Raw genomic sequence first — 18,116 nt, 5'->3', positions numbered from 1 at the left:
TCTAAAAAGTCATCTCATTAAAAAAAAAAAAAATTAAACAAAAACGTATGACAGGACAAAAGTTGTAAATTTGTTTTTAGAATATTTGCAAAAAGCTATAGATATAATATAATATATTTTTTTTACTTGTATAAACATTAAAATTTCAATAATAATTCTCAGCTTTTATGAGAAAAAAAAATATTTCATTGTATAAATTATGTTTAACTGTACTGTTTTTTTTTGTATAATAATGATAAAATAAAATAAAAAAGTATGATATAATTACAATAGCGTTGTTGTTAAATTCAGATGAGAAAAATCCAATTAAGGTGTACAATAATGAGGTATAATATGATTAAATTATTTTTAAAGTTACAAATAAAATAAAAATAAAAACGATATTATATTACGTCGTAATGTCTTTTATAAATATTATTATAATAGGTTTTTTCTTTTTTACTATAAATAAAAACATAATTAAATACTTAACATTTATATAGTATATAATATATGAACCTATAGTAATAGTTATTTCGAAATTTAAATAACAAATAAAATTCATCGTTTTCATCCTTTGTCAAAAAAAATACAATCAATGGTCTGTTCAATAAATCATAAAGGGGTTATACAAACATAATATATAAACATGAAATAATTTCAATAAAGATCAATGTTTCAGTTAAGCTGAGCATACGTAGGGCTTCGAGCAAGGACGGATGGAAGTTTTTGCAAAATTCAATCAAATTAGTCACACACAAAATAGACATAACATGAAAATGAATGTGTGTACTGAATAAAAAAAATTAACAATTACGATAAAAAATAAAATATATATATATATTAGTATTTTGTAGATTATTATATAGGTATAATATGTCAAAAAAAAAAAATATATAGATATATAAATACTGAATAGTAAAACGTTAGCACAATTATTAATTAAGGACCGATATAGTATATTATTGTTGGTTTTCGAGTAAAATATGTAAGAAAATTTGTACTTGTTTGGAAGTAGACAATAAAAATAAAATTCAAAAAAAAATATATATATCTAGGGTTCAAGCGATTATTAAACAAAGCGAACAAACTTTACTCTCGTTACTATGAGTAACCCTGTATATTATGAAGTTTCTTTTGTTCGTTAATATTGATCACCGAATTAGTTTAAAAAGTATACATATTATGTGAAAACGTTTTGTCTGAAACCTACCTTAAACCTACATCAATAATTGTTTTCAAACTATCAAACTAAAGCCCATAATTCCTAAGGGTGTAATTGGGCTAAAAAAAAAAAATGGTGAATTCATAGATTAAAAAAAAAGAAGCTAAGATTCTAATGGTTTCACTATATGGCTATAGTCGATTCTGTGTTGATCAAAGCGTGTAGTCAAAAAAAAAAAAAAATTGTTCATCGTCGTTCAATAGTATGTTTCTCTCTCTAACCATCCGCCTGGATTGCGTCTGATGTAAAACTTCCTTACTTCGTCGTAGACAAACAGAGCTAACATAAACGGTATGGGAGGAATCCACCAAGTCCACCTGGAAATAAGTATTTTAGTATGTTTGGTCGCTTAAAAATCATCTATATCATTTACATAGAGCTTATTTAAAAAAAACGTATCCAAAATTATAAATTAACACCATTTAATGCAAGCTAGATTGAACTTAAGTTAATTGTTACTTTAATGAATAGCTATATTACAAAAATTGATATTTCATCACAAGTGACTTACTTCAACGGGTGCATGCGCAGAGCTTCGTCCATTCCCGGTAGATAACACAGGAACAAAGCCAAAATGGTTGTAAATATAATACTGAAATTTAAAGCCATGTTTCTGAAAATGGAACAAAAAAATTATTATTATAATAAAACAAGAGAAAAGTCATAAACAGCATTATCGATATGCTTATGATTTAATAGTTGAAAATACCTCATTCCTTGGTGCGCGATAGAATTTCTTCGCGTCTTACATACAATAAGATTGGCCCATTGTACGACCACAATGGCTATGAAGAAGCCCGTATGACAGGTATATTCCAGAGATTTACGATCTTGATACGTCTACAAAATATAAAATTAAATTTTTTTGTTTTGGGAGTCAAGTTTTATCTGTAACTCCTCGGATTATGGATAACTATTCTCACCCATTCTTGGTTGTAGGAATCGGGTAAATCGTTGACAGCCCTGGAATCCCATTCGCGGCGTATTCCTATTAATTTATAAGGCATGAATCCGTTCTCGGCCATGATGACAAAGTAAGTGAAAAATCCTGCAAACGCTTCGATCACTCCCAGCTGACCAAACGCCAAGGACATCAATCTTGAAAGGTGCATAAAAACATTAAGAGTCAATTTTTACATAGTCGAAATCGCAATTAATAATTAACTATAGTTCACAAAATGATCGTACACCAAACACAACACTACTTGCCAAGCGAGCTCTCTAATGAAGAATATTAAAAAAGATTATTATTGATTTACCTGGCATTAAAAATAGATTTCACTGGAGGACATTTTTTCATCAGATTCGACTCTCCGGTTTCAAATGCCAGTGAAATGCCAGGAAGCTATCAGCCCCCAAAAATAACAACAAAATCAACCACAAATACCTTTTTACTGGTTTTTGTTTTTTAACACACCAGCACAACCCTTAACTTAGCAGCATTTTTATCGTTAAGAGAGGTTAACGTTAGTTTACACCGTGTTAATTTTTTATTACCAACACCAGATAAGTGTTATTTAAAAAAAAAAAATCTCCTCGCCGAGTTAAGGGTTAAGATTAAACAACAGTCATATTAAATTTAACGAGAATAAATAATGTAAACATGCATGTACTTATATTAGTAGTTGTGTTACGTGTTAAGCTTTCTAGAAGAACACGCATGCATTTTATTCTATGAAACCGACGATAACATTGAGAAAGCGAAAAGCTATTGTAAAGCAAAAGCCGAAAAACATGTAATATGTAAAACGCATGGGTTCACCTGTTATTCACAAGTTTGTCTTTGACTAAATTTCTAGGCGGACGCTTCATAATATTCGATTCCGGATGTTCATATCCCAATGATATTGCTGGAACCTAAGTATAAAAAGCTGGTTCTAATCGAATACACAAAACTACTGACGTCACAAACCATTTAACCATTATTTTTTTATTTTTTTAAGACAACTCGACAAACTGACAAAACAATTACAGTGAATAAAAGCAGCAATTAAGGCTATTCCACTACTTTTCTGATGATAATATTAAAGATTATAATTAATTAAAAAAAAAAAATCATTATAATCTAATACACTATTTAGATTCTAAATACATTTTTGGGGTTGTTCTAATATTGTTAACGGCCATTCTGCTAAACAAAAAAAATTCACAATACTTTGGAACGAATTTGCTTGGAAAGAATAGTGATCGGAAAATTGTAAATTAGAATGATCGATAATATAATTTTTTTAAATAAAATACAAGCAAATAATAATATTTAAGTTTTCATTTTTAAATTATGTGCTCTATAAAGTATTCCGATTAATAATTGGGATTAGATAATATTATATTATTACCTCTTACTTTATTAGTCTAAAGTGATATGTTTTTCCAACATATTAACACACAACAACTTATTTACTAAATTGTAATTATAATACAAATATATTCAAGATCGATGATCTCAATTCGTGTTCACTGTCCCCAAAATATTACCTCGTTATTTGCTCTAATATTTTTAAAAGTTTATTTATTTAACCTTAATAATTTACCTCAACTGATCATCTTACACAAAATCTAATTCGAAGTAAACAAAAAAACATCAAACTAAAAACTTCTGCTTAAAAAAAAAAGTGTTTATCAACTTGACAATAAAAATTGAACTCTCGTATGCTTACCATATCTGTACCAAGATCAATACACAGTATAGCGATCGCACCAATAGGCAAAGGTATGCTGAGCATGATGAAAGCAATGAAAGGCAACAGCTGAGGTACGTTGGACGTTAATGTGTACGTGATAGATTTTTTCAAATTGTCGAAAACCAAACGTCCCTCTTCAATGCCAGTAACAATGCTGGCGAAATTGTCGTCCAAGAGGATCATGTCGGCCGCTTCCTTTGAAACGTCCGATCCACAAATACCCATTGCTATACCTACGGAAGATAAAATATACACGTTAAAAACATGTACTTGTTACTGAAAAGTGCATAATCATTTATGCATTTTTCAAAAACAGTACTTACCTATGTCAGCTTTCTTAAGAGCCGGCGAGTCGTTTACACCATCGCCGGTAACGGCCACTACTCCGCCGATCCGTTGACAACCTTCGACAATAGCTAATTTCTGTTGAGGCGACGTTCTTGCAAACACAATTTCTTTGTGATATCTAAAATGTTAAGTATAAAAAAAAAAAATGTAAGTATTACTACTATTTACCACCATTCTCCTCCAACATGGATAACTTTTGTAACACGGAAAACTATAATTAACATTGATAAATTAAGCGACCAAATAATGGCCTAATCTCATGTTGATTTTATAATTATTAATAAAAACTTTAAATAAAAGCTATGAATGTTTTTTTATTTTATTAAATATCAGGATTTCTAACATTTTAAATAATTTGCCAAAAATAGAAACTCATGCCTTAAAATCTTATTCTGGCCACAAAAACAATGTTGGGAATAAATATTAAATTATTAAATCCACTCAGAAAAAATATATATTTTTATAATAATTCTTACATTTTTTTTTTAAATGTTATAAAAATTGTTAAATTTAAATTAACAAAATGTGAATTTTTGAAAAAACCTAATTTATTTACTGAAAAATTATTTTTGTTTTAACATGTATGTTTGTATATAATAATTTTTATAAAAAAAACTATTTTATTTGTATTCCTTAGGTAAGAATAATAAAAGCAAGTTTTTTTTAAGTTTTTCCATGTAAGGCAATCTTAATTTTAAAACTTTATTTTTATTTTGTAACTTAATAGATGTATGTAATTATATAATTCAGTTTTTAAACTAAGGCAAATTTTTTGATTTCCCATATTTGGTCTATTCTTTAAGTATTCAAATTGCAAGCGTGTGCCAATGAAAATGTTGAAGAAAATCGACTGTTACGTATATTGTGAAAAACATTTTATATTTTATTAATTGGAAGTTAATTCTTTTGTAGGATAAAATTATAGTCTACGCAAAAAGTTATGGTTTAACAAAAATGGGTTAAAAATTGTCTTATTAGAAGTAGTTATAAATTTAAAATTAGGTAAATATTATCCTGATAATTAGTAAGAAAGTTTAATAGATGACCATGCATAAAAAGTCTCTTAAAAAACTTTTAATTAAAAAATTAATTTCTTAAAAGGGCCTGAAAACACTAGAGAGCTTTATCGTTACCTCAGTATTTCGTCCAAAACTTCGGGCGGCAAGTCTAATAATTCAGAACCATGTACAACGGCCGCACTGGCGTCCCTCGGATTGACTTCGGATACAGGAATATTCAATCGTTGAGCGATATCTTCAACAGTTTCATTGCCCTCAGATATGATTCCCACGGATTTGGCTATTGCTTTCGATGTAATTGGATGGTCACCAGTAATCATAATGACCTTGATGCCCGCCGAGCGACACTTGGCAATGGCATCGGGAACTGCTGCTCTCGGAGGATCAATCATGGACATCAGGCCGACGAAACGCATGCCGCTGAGTGGGAAATTTGGCTCATCGACATCGAACATAAAATTTTTGGGAAAACGATCGGCCGGCAGCAACATGTCGCAGAAACCAAAAACTCGTTCACCAAGACCGCCGAGTTCCAAGTAAGCGTTGTTGAACGCTTCACGCATGTCTTCGTCAAGAACTTTCTCTTTGCCGCCAATGAATATAGTCGAACAACGATCGAGTACACGTTCTGGAGCACCCTTCATAACTAACAAATGTCTGGAATCCGTGGGGTCTTCAGTTTCGTGAATAGAAACCTAAAAAAAGAAAAACATAATTAATTTCAAACATTTTAAACAAAATATATACTCCTGTATTTTTTACCTGATATTTATTTGTGGAATTGAACGGAATCTCACAGACCTTACGGTTTCTCCTTCTTATTGTCATTACATCGCCTAAAGCAAGTGTCATACATTTTAACAGTGCAGCCTCTGATGCATCTCCATTGACTTCCCTAATTAAATGTAAATTTGTAAAATTTAAGATAATCAACTATTAGTGTTTTTTTTATGACCAAATATAAAAAACTAACTTCTTTAGAATCGGAACGCCGTCTTGTCCAGCCTTAAATTCTGCGCGGCTACAGAGAGTCGCTATTCTCGCTAGGGCTCTAAAACCCGGACTAGAACGGTCATATTGCACACCAGATTGATCTTCAGTAGTATCGGCTTCAATAATTTGATTATCGAACCACATATGAGCGACAGTCATACGATTTTGAGTTAAAGTGCCAGTTTTGTCTGAACAAATTGTGGAAGTCGAGCCGAGCGTTTCCACTGCCTCTAAATTTTTGACTAAACAGTTTTTGGACGCCATGCGCTTAGCAGTCAGTGTTAAGCAAACAGTTACTGTTGCCAGAAGGCCTTCTGGGACGGCGGCGACAAGGAAACCTAATAACAAAAAATGATTCGTAATTTAGCAAGTGTATCCATCATATTTGGATTAAAACAAAAACAAACCTATCAAGAAAACAATTGCATCCAACCAGTAGCAACCCATCATTAGTGCTATAATAAACAGCAGTAAGCCTATAACTATGGCTGTTAAATTGACAAAATTGACAAAGCGAATAATCTCTCGAGCAATCGGTGTTGGGCGACTTTCTAAGCTAGACGCAAGCTCTGCGATTCTTCCCATAACAGTGTTGTCTCCACATGCTATAACAACACCTTTGCCCGTACCTAAATATCAAATTAAAAAAAAATTAAACACTTTTCTTAAATATTATCACACAAAATATATATATATCAATAAATTATAATCAAACCTTCGACAGCATGCGTAGTGGAAAATACAAGATTTTTAGTTTCCAACGGATCGTCATGAGTATATTCTGGAGTACGACTTTGGGGTTCAGATTCACCAGTCAACGATGAGTTATCAACCTTAAGCGAGTGACTTTCAATGATACGCAAATCAGCTGGAACCCGATCACCAAATTTCAATTCAACTAAATCACCAAGTGTGATGTCTTCGGCCCGTAATGTCAAAGCTTCACCTTGACGGATAACAACGGCAAACTAAAAAAATAGATGATAACATGATTTATGATTTTACTAAAAAAAAAAAAAATCCAATGATAAACTCGAATAATATATTTTATTAAATCTACTAAGCGAATCAAAACTACGAGTGCCGAGACTCTTTACACTAATTACGGTAAATATCATTGTTTATTAAATTTATATTACTCAAAAGATAAACGGTATTTAATAATTACAAAAAGCCGAATAAGTATAAGAAAAACTATGTTATAAAGCTCACCACCAAAAAAAAAAATCACCTACATAAATTAGTAGCTTAGGCAATATTAAGTATTTTAATACAATTTAAATTAAAATAAATACTACTTCTAATAATTTTTTTTTTTAAATAATATAATTTACAAACATAATATGTCTAAAATATAATTAATAAATAGAAGCGTTACTAATCCAATGAATATTGGCTGTAAGTTAAGCAATTTATCATAATCTAATAATATAAAATATCATTAACCTTCCACCGTCATAAATATTAAGTCCTTTCCTTTTCCAACAAAAGCTGCAAAAACACTTTGATTCAAAAAATATAGCACCTTCCAAAAAATAGCTTATATTTATTTTGATTATTTTTTTCAAGCAATATTATGGTGTAAAGATTTTAATAAATAAAAAGCAATATGAAAGAAATTCAACTACATTTTATTTGAATTTGAAATTTAAATAATCAAGACTTTCAGTATCATCCCCTGCTTGAGTTTCTCCAACAATAATTAGACCACATCATCATATAAATAATACAATAGTTTAAGTTAACACATCTTCAATGCAGTAGAACTAAATGAAATCTAACAGTGGCGCAACTAGACACTTGGGGTCCCGGTTATCTACAAATTCCCCCCCTCATTTAAAAGATATAAGCAATATGAGGCGCACCGCTTCCTTTGCAATATATTAAATGATATTTTAAAACAATTTACATTACATTAAGTTTTTTTTGTTAATAATTTAAGAAAACTTTATTAATATTTTTTCCAATTGCGTAAAACTCACTGGAAAATCAGAAAACAATAAAAATATTAGTTTTTACGTATAAATTGTTTAAAATTTTAAAGAATTTATTACACCTTGTTTTTTCAGTTTTCAGAATTAAATCAAAGTATAAAATAATTGTTTGTAATACATTTTTTTGATCATGTTTATCATATTCAAAGATTAATGACATCAAACATTTTGATCGTTTTTTAATCCTATTAAAATTTAAAAAGTTTTTTTAAGGTATTTTTAAAACAAAATAGTTTTTAGGTTTTCTGATTTTCAGGATTTTAACAAACTTTGTAAATTTTAAATAGTCAATAGTACATTTAGGACACCCTGATATACACATAATATGACGGGCCTCAAAGTGTCCTCACTTAGCGCCACTGAAATTTAAGTTAACTTTAATAAAACAAATAACAAGGTGCCAAAAACACCACAGACAGACCTGTGAAGTGGTTTCATAAAACGATCGGATGACTGCACCTTGATTAAGTTGTCGACAATAAGACAGAAAACCAGTGACTACAATTACAGCAATTAAACTGCAACCTAAATACATCTGCAGTAAAAACAATTAAGCATATGTAACACATGTAAATGTATATAAGCAAGCAAAAGAAGTAAACGTCTCACCTCAGCGTAAACCCACAATCATGCTGTTAAAAAGGGCACACTAAATTATACAATTTAAGCTGAACCACACCGATAAAAAAAATAAAATGGCTATATCCTGTTGCCTTACCTGTGGAACTAAATTCCTAAACGAATCGACAATCGCCGAAGATTTAGCTTGTTGGTAGTATGAAAAAATGCCTGTGATCACGACAACTGCTACTAATATTATTCCCAAATAAAACTGGTTCGTATTGTACAGGGAAAAATTGTTAATTTTCAAATTAGTTACATTCAAATGAAATACATATTATTATATATCATAGATGTATGTATAAATATCTGGGTGGATCTTATTTAGGTGTTTTTTTCTAGTTTTGATAAGTGCACCTGTATATAGTTGATAAATCAAAAAAATTCTCCTGAAGTAATTTTAACACATGCCTCAAGCCAAATACTTTTTTCCATTTGATTAACATGGGGATCTTAATATTGACTTTTCTTCATAATTATGTAGCAAAGGTCATAAATAGTATAGCTTCAGGAGGATTTTTCAGGGGTGCACTCATCAAAATTAGATAATCCCCTAAATATGAGCCACCCTAATATATATATATACAAATATTTTATAATTTAAAGTCTCGCATGGTTGTAGGTATTCTGAATAGGTAAACAAATATGAATACACATAACAAGAACATACGTAATCGTCATTTGCATCGTTAGTAGTGCTGGTTTCCGCTTTGTGAGCTAAGAAACACAAAAATGCTCCAACCCACAATAACGCCGAGAATCCACCAAAAATTTGTTTTGAAAACTTAATCCATTCAGGAGTTGTCTTCGGCGGCGTCAAAGTGTTTGGACCGTCTCTTTCCAAGTTTTCACGAGCTTTGGCGTGAGTTAATCCCTGTTGTGAAGGAGACACAAAATCAGCAGCTGTACATAACTGCTTAAATGTTATCAAATATGAAATAATTAATTAATAATTACAGCTTCAGGATGAGTTCCAAATCTTTGATAGAGCTCATCCAGCGTTATTTTGTGGTAATCCAAATTTGGATCTTGTTTCAGTTCATCCAGATTTTCGGCACGGCTGTATTTTGTGCTTACTGAAGATGGAGCTTTTCGTCTTGTCTAAAAATGAAAATGTTATTATTTTTTAATACCAATTATATTACTTTTATATATAATTATTCTAGAAATGAAAATTTCATTTTAATATACTTTTGGTTTTCCATCGACAGTTTTGTTGTCATCAAATTGAGATGGAACTGTAGCAACCCTGTACGAGTCGGTTCTGCCATGCTGCAATAAAATGTTGACCAATATTAAAATGATGTCGAAATTGCCGCTGTGTTCACAATCGAACTTGTGTGTATATATCGTACACATAAGCACGGTGATCCAAAGTTCACAAAGGCGTGATGGCTACTAATTATAAAATTACATATCGTGGGTGGAGAGTAAAATTATCCTCACCAAACTTCCTACCAATCCTACAAACTCAACATTATGCATGTCAGATAAGTAAGGTGTATTTCCACACTGCACCCTGCATTTTAAAAGACTTATAGCCCAAAAATTATACAAGCTATTTGCTCAATTTAACCTAACCTAGGAGCTGGAAAACCACTAGTTAGTCCAAGATGTATTTCAAAGAACTGTGTCAACAATATTTAGGGACATCAAACACATAGTATGTTAATATTAAGTATTATTATTTTTGTTTTTAATATTCTTTCATACTTTTCATAATTAATTTCAACAGGCTATAGTTGAGTTATATAGTTGAGAGAAAAGGTGATGCAGAATAAAATTCAAATAAAATATCTTATTTCATAATTTAATTTCCTTGAAAAAGTATAAAAAGCCGTTCATTTAATTTCCTTCATTTAAGATCTTTTTCTATTTGTAAGAAATAGTTAATTTAACTTGAACAATAATTTATTTTTTCTCTTGTTTTTTTATTTGACAAGTTGCCAAGTAACATCAATTCACTTTATTCTTCTGGAGATCTATTTTGGAAATGTTAGGTGACACAAATAACGAAGAGTCCGTACACATCTGTGTATATGTTATGTCAACCATTTCATTTATGTTCTAGCATTAAAATCGAGTAACTATGATGTACACAAGATTTTAGTCAGAGATAAACACACAAGAAAAAAATGAATGTTTAAAATTATGAGCGAGTAGTAACAATAAAATACATGTGAACTATGTGATAATATTATAATAATTTTAACAGATAATACAATTTGTTTTAAAAAAATATTGGAAGTGTCTAAAATAGACACAGACAATAGTTAACTAGTTGAATAATAAATAAAATAGGATTTTAGAGACTTTCTAATCTAGATTGTAAATACACATAATATAACACTTTTTATTATTAATGCACAGGAGACTCTAATGTGAGTTTTCCTTTCAAGTTGTTCATGCCTTATTCATTATTCTATTATTATATTTACTCATTATACATAGATTTGTATAGATTGTAAATTTTCAAATAAATGCTATATTTAAATAAAATTAAAAAAAAGAGAAAATTGGTTTTTCTTTTTTATAAACTCAGTTTGATAAAGTAACTTACAATGTTAGAAAATTTTCTATACAATAAAATAAATTAGGATTTTTTTTAAGGAAAAAATTGTATATTTAAGAGATCGTCATATCCCCTATTTATTAAGGAGTTAATAATAGGCAATTTTTTGAAAAATCTTAATTTAAAGGTTTAATTTATAATTATTAGTTTAGTAATTGGGACTCTTTTCTGGTAGTAGACTTCATCTAGATTCCCCCGTTGGCTTTTTTTTTATGTTATAAACCCAATATTCACAATTTATATTTTAATTTAAACATTGTTTACCAGTACTTGTATTCAAGGTAAAATTTAAGTTTCCTAAAAATACCAACAAAAAAACCTAGTTAAAGTTCTCCTCATTTTATGGGTATGAACAATTTTTTTCATGACCATTTTGCTTTGTCATAAACACGTTTTTTACGATTTTTTTTTTAAAGGGTATGACGTCTGTAATAAAATTAGTAATTAAGTTAAAATGGAAAAATGTTTTTTTTTTTAAACAATGAAAACTACTTTTGAAACAATTTGTATTTATGGTTATAAATTATAATAAACTATCAAGCCCACGACATGTTTCCTTAAGCTACTGTCAGGCACTTGCTTTAAGCAGTATGATTAATTGACCGCTATTGTTATTGTTGAAGTGATTTTAATTCATCAATAACTGTGGTTCAGGCGACTAGTTTTGTACATATTATATATGTATACAACAACTTTTGAGTTCTATGTGTCTATATAAAATATACATTGTAGAAGTAACCTGAACAACAAATCGTGAAATATATAGTTTATCCATATATTTCTTTCTATTGTCCGTGAAAAATAATAAAATTTATTTCAGTTGAAGCAAATTAGATATTATGTTAAACAAAGTAGTGCAAAAGGTTTAACTGTTCCAACATCAAGAATTTGTGCTACGATGGTAGTCTAAAGATATATCATAGAATCTTATTGAAATAATAGCATAACACATTAATTTTGGAAAATGGTCAGCAATCGCATTATCAACGCATTCATTCACTGGCCTCTTTTAGGATGTTTATTTTTTTAACGGTTTTGTAGCATTTACATCAAATTTTTGAAATGTTATCTACGAGTTTTACACAAAACAATATTATTATTTGTCTGTACAAAAGGAGATGACCGCCGTAACGTGCTGTGACCGATATGTGGTGACGCACGGCGCAATGGCCATCTTGCACACAATATGTCAAAAAGTTCAAGTAGCAATAACTTTTAAGCTAGATAAGTCTGCGGATTTTTGACTTTGCAATTGGTGTAAAAAAACAAGCGTTTGCTTGCGAAACAAAAAAAGGGTGTCTGGTAAAGTAAATTTGTTTCGAAATTGTAATATCTACAAATGTTGGGTGCTTGGCAATAATTGAGCTGGAATGGTGTGTGACAAATGTTTTTCGACACTCTACAAAGGTGGCAACGCATAAATTGCGACAATAATCAAATTACTTTACAACGGTACCGAGAAAAGACGTGGTGTCCCGCCCAAAAATTCCTTAACGCGACCGGACACGATCAATTGTAATCACTTACCAGGTCGTAATCCTTTGACGCCATCTCGTTCGGTTATTTCATAGTGTTTCGAACATAACTAGAGATGAAGAAAACGCGTTGAAAAAAAAAACCGTCCGTATCTTAATTATTATTATAAAAGTCCGACGCGGTAATTAAATTGCAATAACAATAAAATATTGAAAAAAACAAATACAAAACGAATAACGCCAAACGTCGCTCAGCTGCTGAGCCCGCAACAGTATCTGGCGGATGAGATGTAAACACTATAATATAACAACACAATAATAATATTGCCACCACCCACAAGCTATAGCGAACCTTTAGCCAATGGAAAAGAGCGCACGAGCCGCGCCTGAACGTGCACAATCGATAACGGTCAATAACAGATGGCGTCACGTGTGCACGGTGGCCATTGACGTTGTTTTTCCATGGCAAAAAAACAATAGGTACGCCGACCGTGATAAGCGTGATAAGCGCAAAACGGTCGCCGGCAGCCATGTTGTACACAGAGTTGGGGGCACTATTTAGATAATTTTTCGTCTGAATAAAATATTTATACGGTATGTAGGATAGCACAGGCCACACAAGCCTAGATAAATCGTGTTACTTCAAAAAGAGTAAGTCTGGACACCAGGAAATCACTTATAAAAAGTTCTTTGTGGAGCGTACTTTTATATTATATGGAGCAGACTTCAAAATAGAAGCTTTTGAAGTATGGTGTCGTAGAAGAACGCTAAAAATTCCATGGACAGAAAAGGTGAAAAATGTTTAGGTTTTCAGGAGAATGAATACTCAAAAATCATTATGGAATAGTGAATGCGCTTAGATTGAAAAGAAAAGCGTGGATTGGACACCTAATAAGGAATAATCCTTGGATAATCGAAATAAAGAGGGGAAAATAGAAGGAAAACCGGGAAGAGGAAGGCCTAGAACTCCATTCTTGACGCAAGTGATAGAAGATACTGTAATAGGAACATACTGGGAGTTAAAGAGAAATATAGGAGACAGGGAAAATTGGAGAAGACATCAATAATCATTTAACCAATCTTCGGATTGTAGCTCGATTAAATGAATGGTTAAATTCAACTAAAATAACTGACCAGGTGAATGTTATCAATAAACCGATTTAGGCCAAATATAAAAAAACATTTGGCCACAACATAAGATGAAGACAATACTATACTATATTATCATATTTTAACGCTGCTATCCTTCAAAGAATGGTTTCAAGAAAACTGAGTAAACTCAGTTAACAGTATCCACACTTCATGCAGATATCAGGACATATCCATGTATTGATGTATCTGCATGAAGTGTAGATATTCTTAACTGAATATTTTTTTTTATTCCAATCAATCATCTTAGATTTGATCAAATAAAACAATTTTTCGAATAATAAATCATCTTGGATATTTTGGTCGAATAAAAAAAAAGATTATTCGAAGAAATAATTTTAGATTTGGTCGTATAAAAAGAGATTATTCGAATATTTGATTTATTATTCGTTATTCGAATAATAATTTCCGACTCTGATTACAGTCAGCCTGATAACGCGATTTACCGGTATACCTTTGGAAATATTTTATTTCGACAAACGGTTTGCGAGTAAATATTTAATAAAAAAATATAATATTTATTATTATTTTTGAGGTTAAGCCGGGTTGTAACGAAACAACGCGGTTTTCGTTGCTTACGTTTCTAACTTCATATTAAATATATTTTTTATGCGTTTCTTATAACAAAAAAAAAAAACGATACTTTATTGGCATCAACGGCGAATGCGGTATATTTTCGGGTTTTCTAATTGATGAGTTTGTTAGCATTTCTCTGTTAATTACGGTTATTAATGTACTCAGTTTGATACTACCTGTATATATATATATATTCTCACATTTAGCGAATTTTTAAAATGTCAAGCGTTCCAACACCCGTAGAAAATAATATCGTGAGTAATAATTACAATCGTTATTTGGTATATTGAAAATCAACAGTTTTCATAATAATATCCAGTTAAAAAAAAGCGTAAATCTATTGTTTGTTTTGTTTTCGATCGGTTCAATTTCAGTTTTTTCTATATCAACACTCGCTGTAAAAGTAATGGTAAAATAGATACATATTTTATTAACGTTTGTTTTGCCCACTTTGTCACCACAGTTCGCAATTGTTATTCATTTCATTAACTCGCTAGCTATTGATATTTACGGTTAAGAAATAATGAACAACGATTCGCCATTACATCATATTTACGGCCTTCGGCGTAGTACTTCTGTAAAATACTTTAGTTTTTTACCAATATACCAATAAGGTATTTGCCAATGTCGGCTGTAGTCCGTAGCACACGTAACTTTCCAACATTCGGTGTAACATGGCATTACATCATTTAAATTACATTAAAAAAGACATTATAGTAATCTGATCATTTATTCCCTGTTATTTTGGTTAAGCATTAATGCTATTATAAATTAACATGTGGACCTATTTAGCAATACTAAAATAGAAGGACTGAAGTGTGTTTATTCTAATTTTTGATAATTTATGAAATTTTACTTAATGTATTTGAAATATTTTCAAATTATTACCTTCATTATTATCAGATTACATTTTTCAATACATTTTCACACTTGCTAATACATGTGTGACTGTTGAAAAACAATAGAGATGGCATGAATAATGTTAAACTATTTAGGCTTACTTATACCAAATGTTAATGTTGATCTGAATTCAATAACAGAAAGAATTTCTAAGGTAATATATGATTTTGCATTTAAATAAGTTCAATTGTAGGATATCAAAACTGATCCAATGGAAGTTATAATGGACAACAACATGGGGGACGACATCGCTAAAAAACCAACAGTTCCAAATGTTTCTAATGGAAATGTAACTGCTGGTGACATGACGTCAATGGACTATTATTTCGACTCTTATGCTCATTTTGGTATACATGAAGAAATGCTTAAGGATGAAGTTCGAACCCTCACTTACAGAAACTCTATGTATTATAACAAACATTTATTCAAGGTAAGTGTAAAAGTTATAGTCCCATTAATTGTATATAATATGATACACATTGGTTTTTAGGATAAAATCGTACTAGACATAGGTTGCGGTACAGGAATCTTATCTATGTTCGCTGCTAAAGCCGGAGCAGCTCGAGTATTCGGTGTAGAATGTTCGAATATAGTTGAATATGCAAAACAAATTGTTTCCGATAACAATATGGGTCACATTGTTACAATAATAAAAGGAAAAGTAAGAAAATTAGAAAAAATACCATCATTGTTAATACTTGAATTGAATGCGTGTAGCTATCTGACAACGACTTTCAATGAACTATTGTTATGCAAAAATATATTAATTTTCTGTGAACTTATCTTTATAGGTTGAAGAAATAGACCTACCTGATGGCCTTACCCATGTAGATATAATTATTTCAGAATGGATGGGCTATTGTCTGTTTTATGAATCTATGTTGGATACAGTATTATATGCCAGAGACAAGTGGCTGAAAGAAGGTAAAATCTATTTGCTTGGTCATTATTTTTTATTATTAAAGACAGTAGTAATTACCTAATAGATTTAATGTGCAAATAATAAATTGCTTATTTTTAAAATTATTAATCATATTTTACAGATGGTATGCTTTTCCCTGACCGTGCAAACTTGTTCATAACTGGTATTGAAGACAGGCAATACAAAGACGACAAGATTAATTGGTGGGAGAATGTGTATGGGTTCAACATGAGTGCCATACGCAATGTTGCGATAAGTGAGCCGTTGGTAGACTGTGTAGAACCAAAACAGGTAAACAAGAATTTCATAATTTTGAAAAAAATATTTGAGGAAATCATCATTTCTAGACACTGTCGAATTAATATTACTAAAAAAAAAAAGGGGAATGTTTTTTTGAAGGAAGTGATTAATTTTATATTTATTTATTTTCTTTCAAACCAGAGTTTCAATCAGAAACTGGTTGACTCGAAAAAAAATTTAGGTATTAAATTAAAATTTACATTTCTGACTATTGTTTGTGTTGATAATTTTTAATGTAAAAAATACTAATTTTGATTGTTCTTTACTTATCTTTTCACAAACTTCCGCTTCATAACATCCAAACCTTGGTCTTAATTTTGTTTTTCTTTTGTCTAACGATCGATTGATAATTAAATAAACATCTTTATAAGCTTTATACTTGTATTAATATTGCAGTTGTCAAGACAAAATAACTTCTAGGTAATAGTGATATTTATATTTTTTTAACTTCAATATAATTTTATGAAATATTTGTTAAAAGAAAAAAGAATACGTGCTTTTTTGTTCTTTCGCTCTGACATGGGAAGGGTTATGAAATAAGTTCTTAAGAAAACAAAAAATTCTTACTAAAAGTATAACCCAATACACCCAATATCTTCGCTTTATAAACAAAGTTTGTTTTAATTTTTTTATGTATATAATTTTAGGTAGTTACAAACTCAAGTCTATTAAAAGAAGTTGATTTGTATACAGTTAAGAAAGAAGACTTGACATTCACTGCTCCTTTCAATCTTCAAGTACGTCGCCAAGATTATATACACGCGTTTGTGACGTACTTTACAATAGAGTTTACCAAGTGCCATAAGCGTATTGGTTTTTCAACTGCACCCGAAGCACCGTACACGCACTGGAAACAAACCGTTTTTTACTTAGACAACTATTTAACAGTAAAAAGGAACGACGAAGTTTTTGGCACGTTCTCCATGTCTCCAAATGAACGCAACACACGAGATCTGGACTTTGTAATTGATGTTGAATTCAAAAACGAAGTCAACAACGTCTCCGAATCTAATAAATATCGTATGCGTTAAACATTTACACAAACATTCACTATTTTTTTTCTAAATTTTTAATTTAAGTAACAATCAAATATGATGATAAAAAATGTATATGTTTATTGAGGAACAAAAACACATACTTTATGGAGTATTCAATTTTATTTTGAAATTCATCTTTCATCCTCGTGGCAGATTCTTTAATATAGTTTTTATCTATATCTATATATATTTTACAAAATACATATTAAACTAGTCTTAACTAACCATGTTTTATGTAATTCGATAATTACATGTTGTAAAAAGAAGTTTTTTACTGAAATATTTTCTATTGTAATTTTAACGATTGCTACTATACAAATAAGTC

General features: G+C 30.3%; 2 protein-coding genes across 7 annotated transcripts; one reads left to right on the top strand and one right to left on the bottom strand.

The window, feature by feature from the left end:
- Positions 1–287: 287 nt before the first annotated feature.
- LOC126845905 (sodium/potassium-transporting ATPase subunit alpha) lies at positions 288–13,189 on the bottom strand. Of its 5 annotated transcripts, none has more exons than XM_050584918.1 (17): positions 12,960–13,189; positions 10,052–10,132; positions 9,818–9,961; positions 9,531–9,734; positions 8,958–9,071; positions 6,961–7,213; positions 6,653–6,874; positions 6,226–6,583; positions 6,015–6,147; positions 5,367–5,947; positions 4,209–4,351; positions 3,862–4,118; positions 2,464–2,549; positions 2,128–2,302; positions 1,914–2,044; positions 1,716–1,817; positions 289–1,521 (listed from the first exon to the last, which is right to left on the bottom strand). In XM_050584918.1, exons 1-17 carry the CDS (start codon positions 12,981–12,983, stop codon positions 1,401–1,403), a joined length of 3,129 nt encoding a protein of 1,042 aa, XP_050440875.1. In that variant the 5' UTR covers positions 12,984–13,189; the 3' UTR covers positions 289–1,400. The 5 variants fall into 5 exon arrangements, with proteins under 5 accessions (XP_050440877.1, XP_050440875.1, XP_050440874.1 ...); XM_050584917.1 differs by lacking the exons at positions 2,464–2,549; positions 8,958–9,071 and adding exons at positions 2,967–3,061; positions 8,661–8,774; XM_050584916.1 differs by lacking the exon at positions 2,464–2,549 and adding an exon at positions 2,967–3,061 and having other exon boundaries at positions 291–1,521.
- Positions 13,190–14,676: 1,487 nt separating this feature from the next.
- On the top strand, positions 14,677–17,896 carry LOC126845926 (protein arginine N-methyltransferase 1). Of its 2 annotated transcripts, none has more exons than XM_050584966.1 (6): positions 14,677–14,886; positions 15,726–15,962; positions 16,023–16,193; positions 16,324–16,456; positions 16,576–16,745; positions 17,402–17,896. In XM_050584966.1, exons 1-6 carry the CDS (start codon positions 14,851–14,853, stop codon positions 17,783–17,785), a joined length of 1,131 nt encoding a protein of 376 aa, XP_050440923.1. In that variant the 5' UTR covers positions 14,677–14,850; the 3' UTR covers positions 17,786–17,896. The 2 variants fall into 2 exon arrangements, with proteins under 2 accessions (XP_050440923.1, XP_050440925.1); XM_050584968.1 differs by lacking the exon at positions 14,677–14,886 and adding an exon at positions 14,943–15,041.
- Positions 17,897–18,116: the final 220 nt, after the last annotated feature.

The sequence above is a fragment of the Adelges cooleyi genome, unplaced genomic scaffold (genome assembly GCF_023614345.1).
Source record: "Adelges cooleyi isolate 19-005CV unplaced genomic scaffold, UGA_ACOO_1.1 ACOO_flye_CR_arks_rails_tigmint_CR_PRNA_8, whole genome shotgun sequence".
In the NCBI taxonomy this organism is placed as follows: domain Eukaryota; kingdom Metazoa; phylum Arthropoda; class Insecta; order Hemiptera; family Adelgidae; genus Adelges; species Adelges cooleyi.
This window is presented reverse-complemented; position numbering and strand designations above follow the sequence as displayed.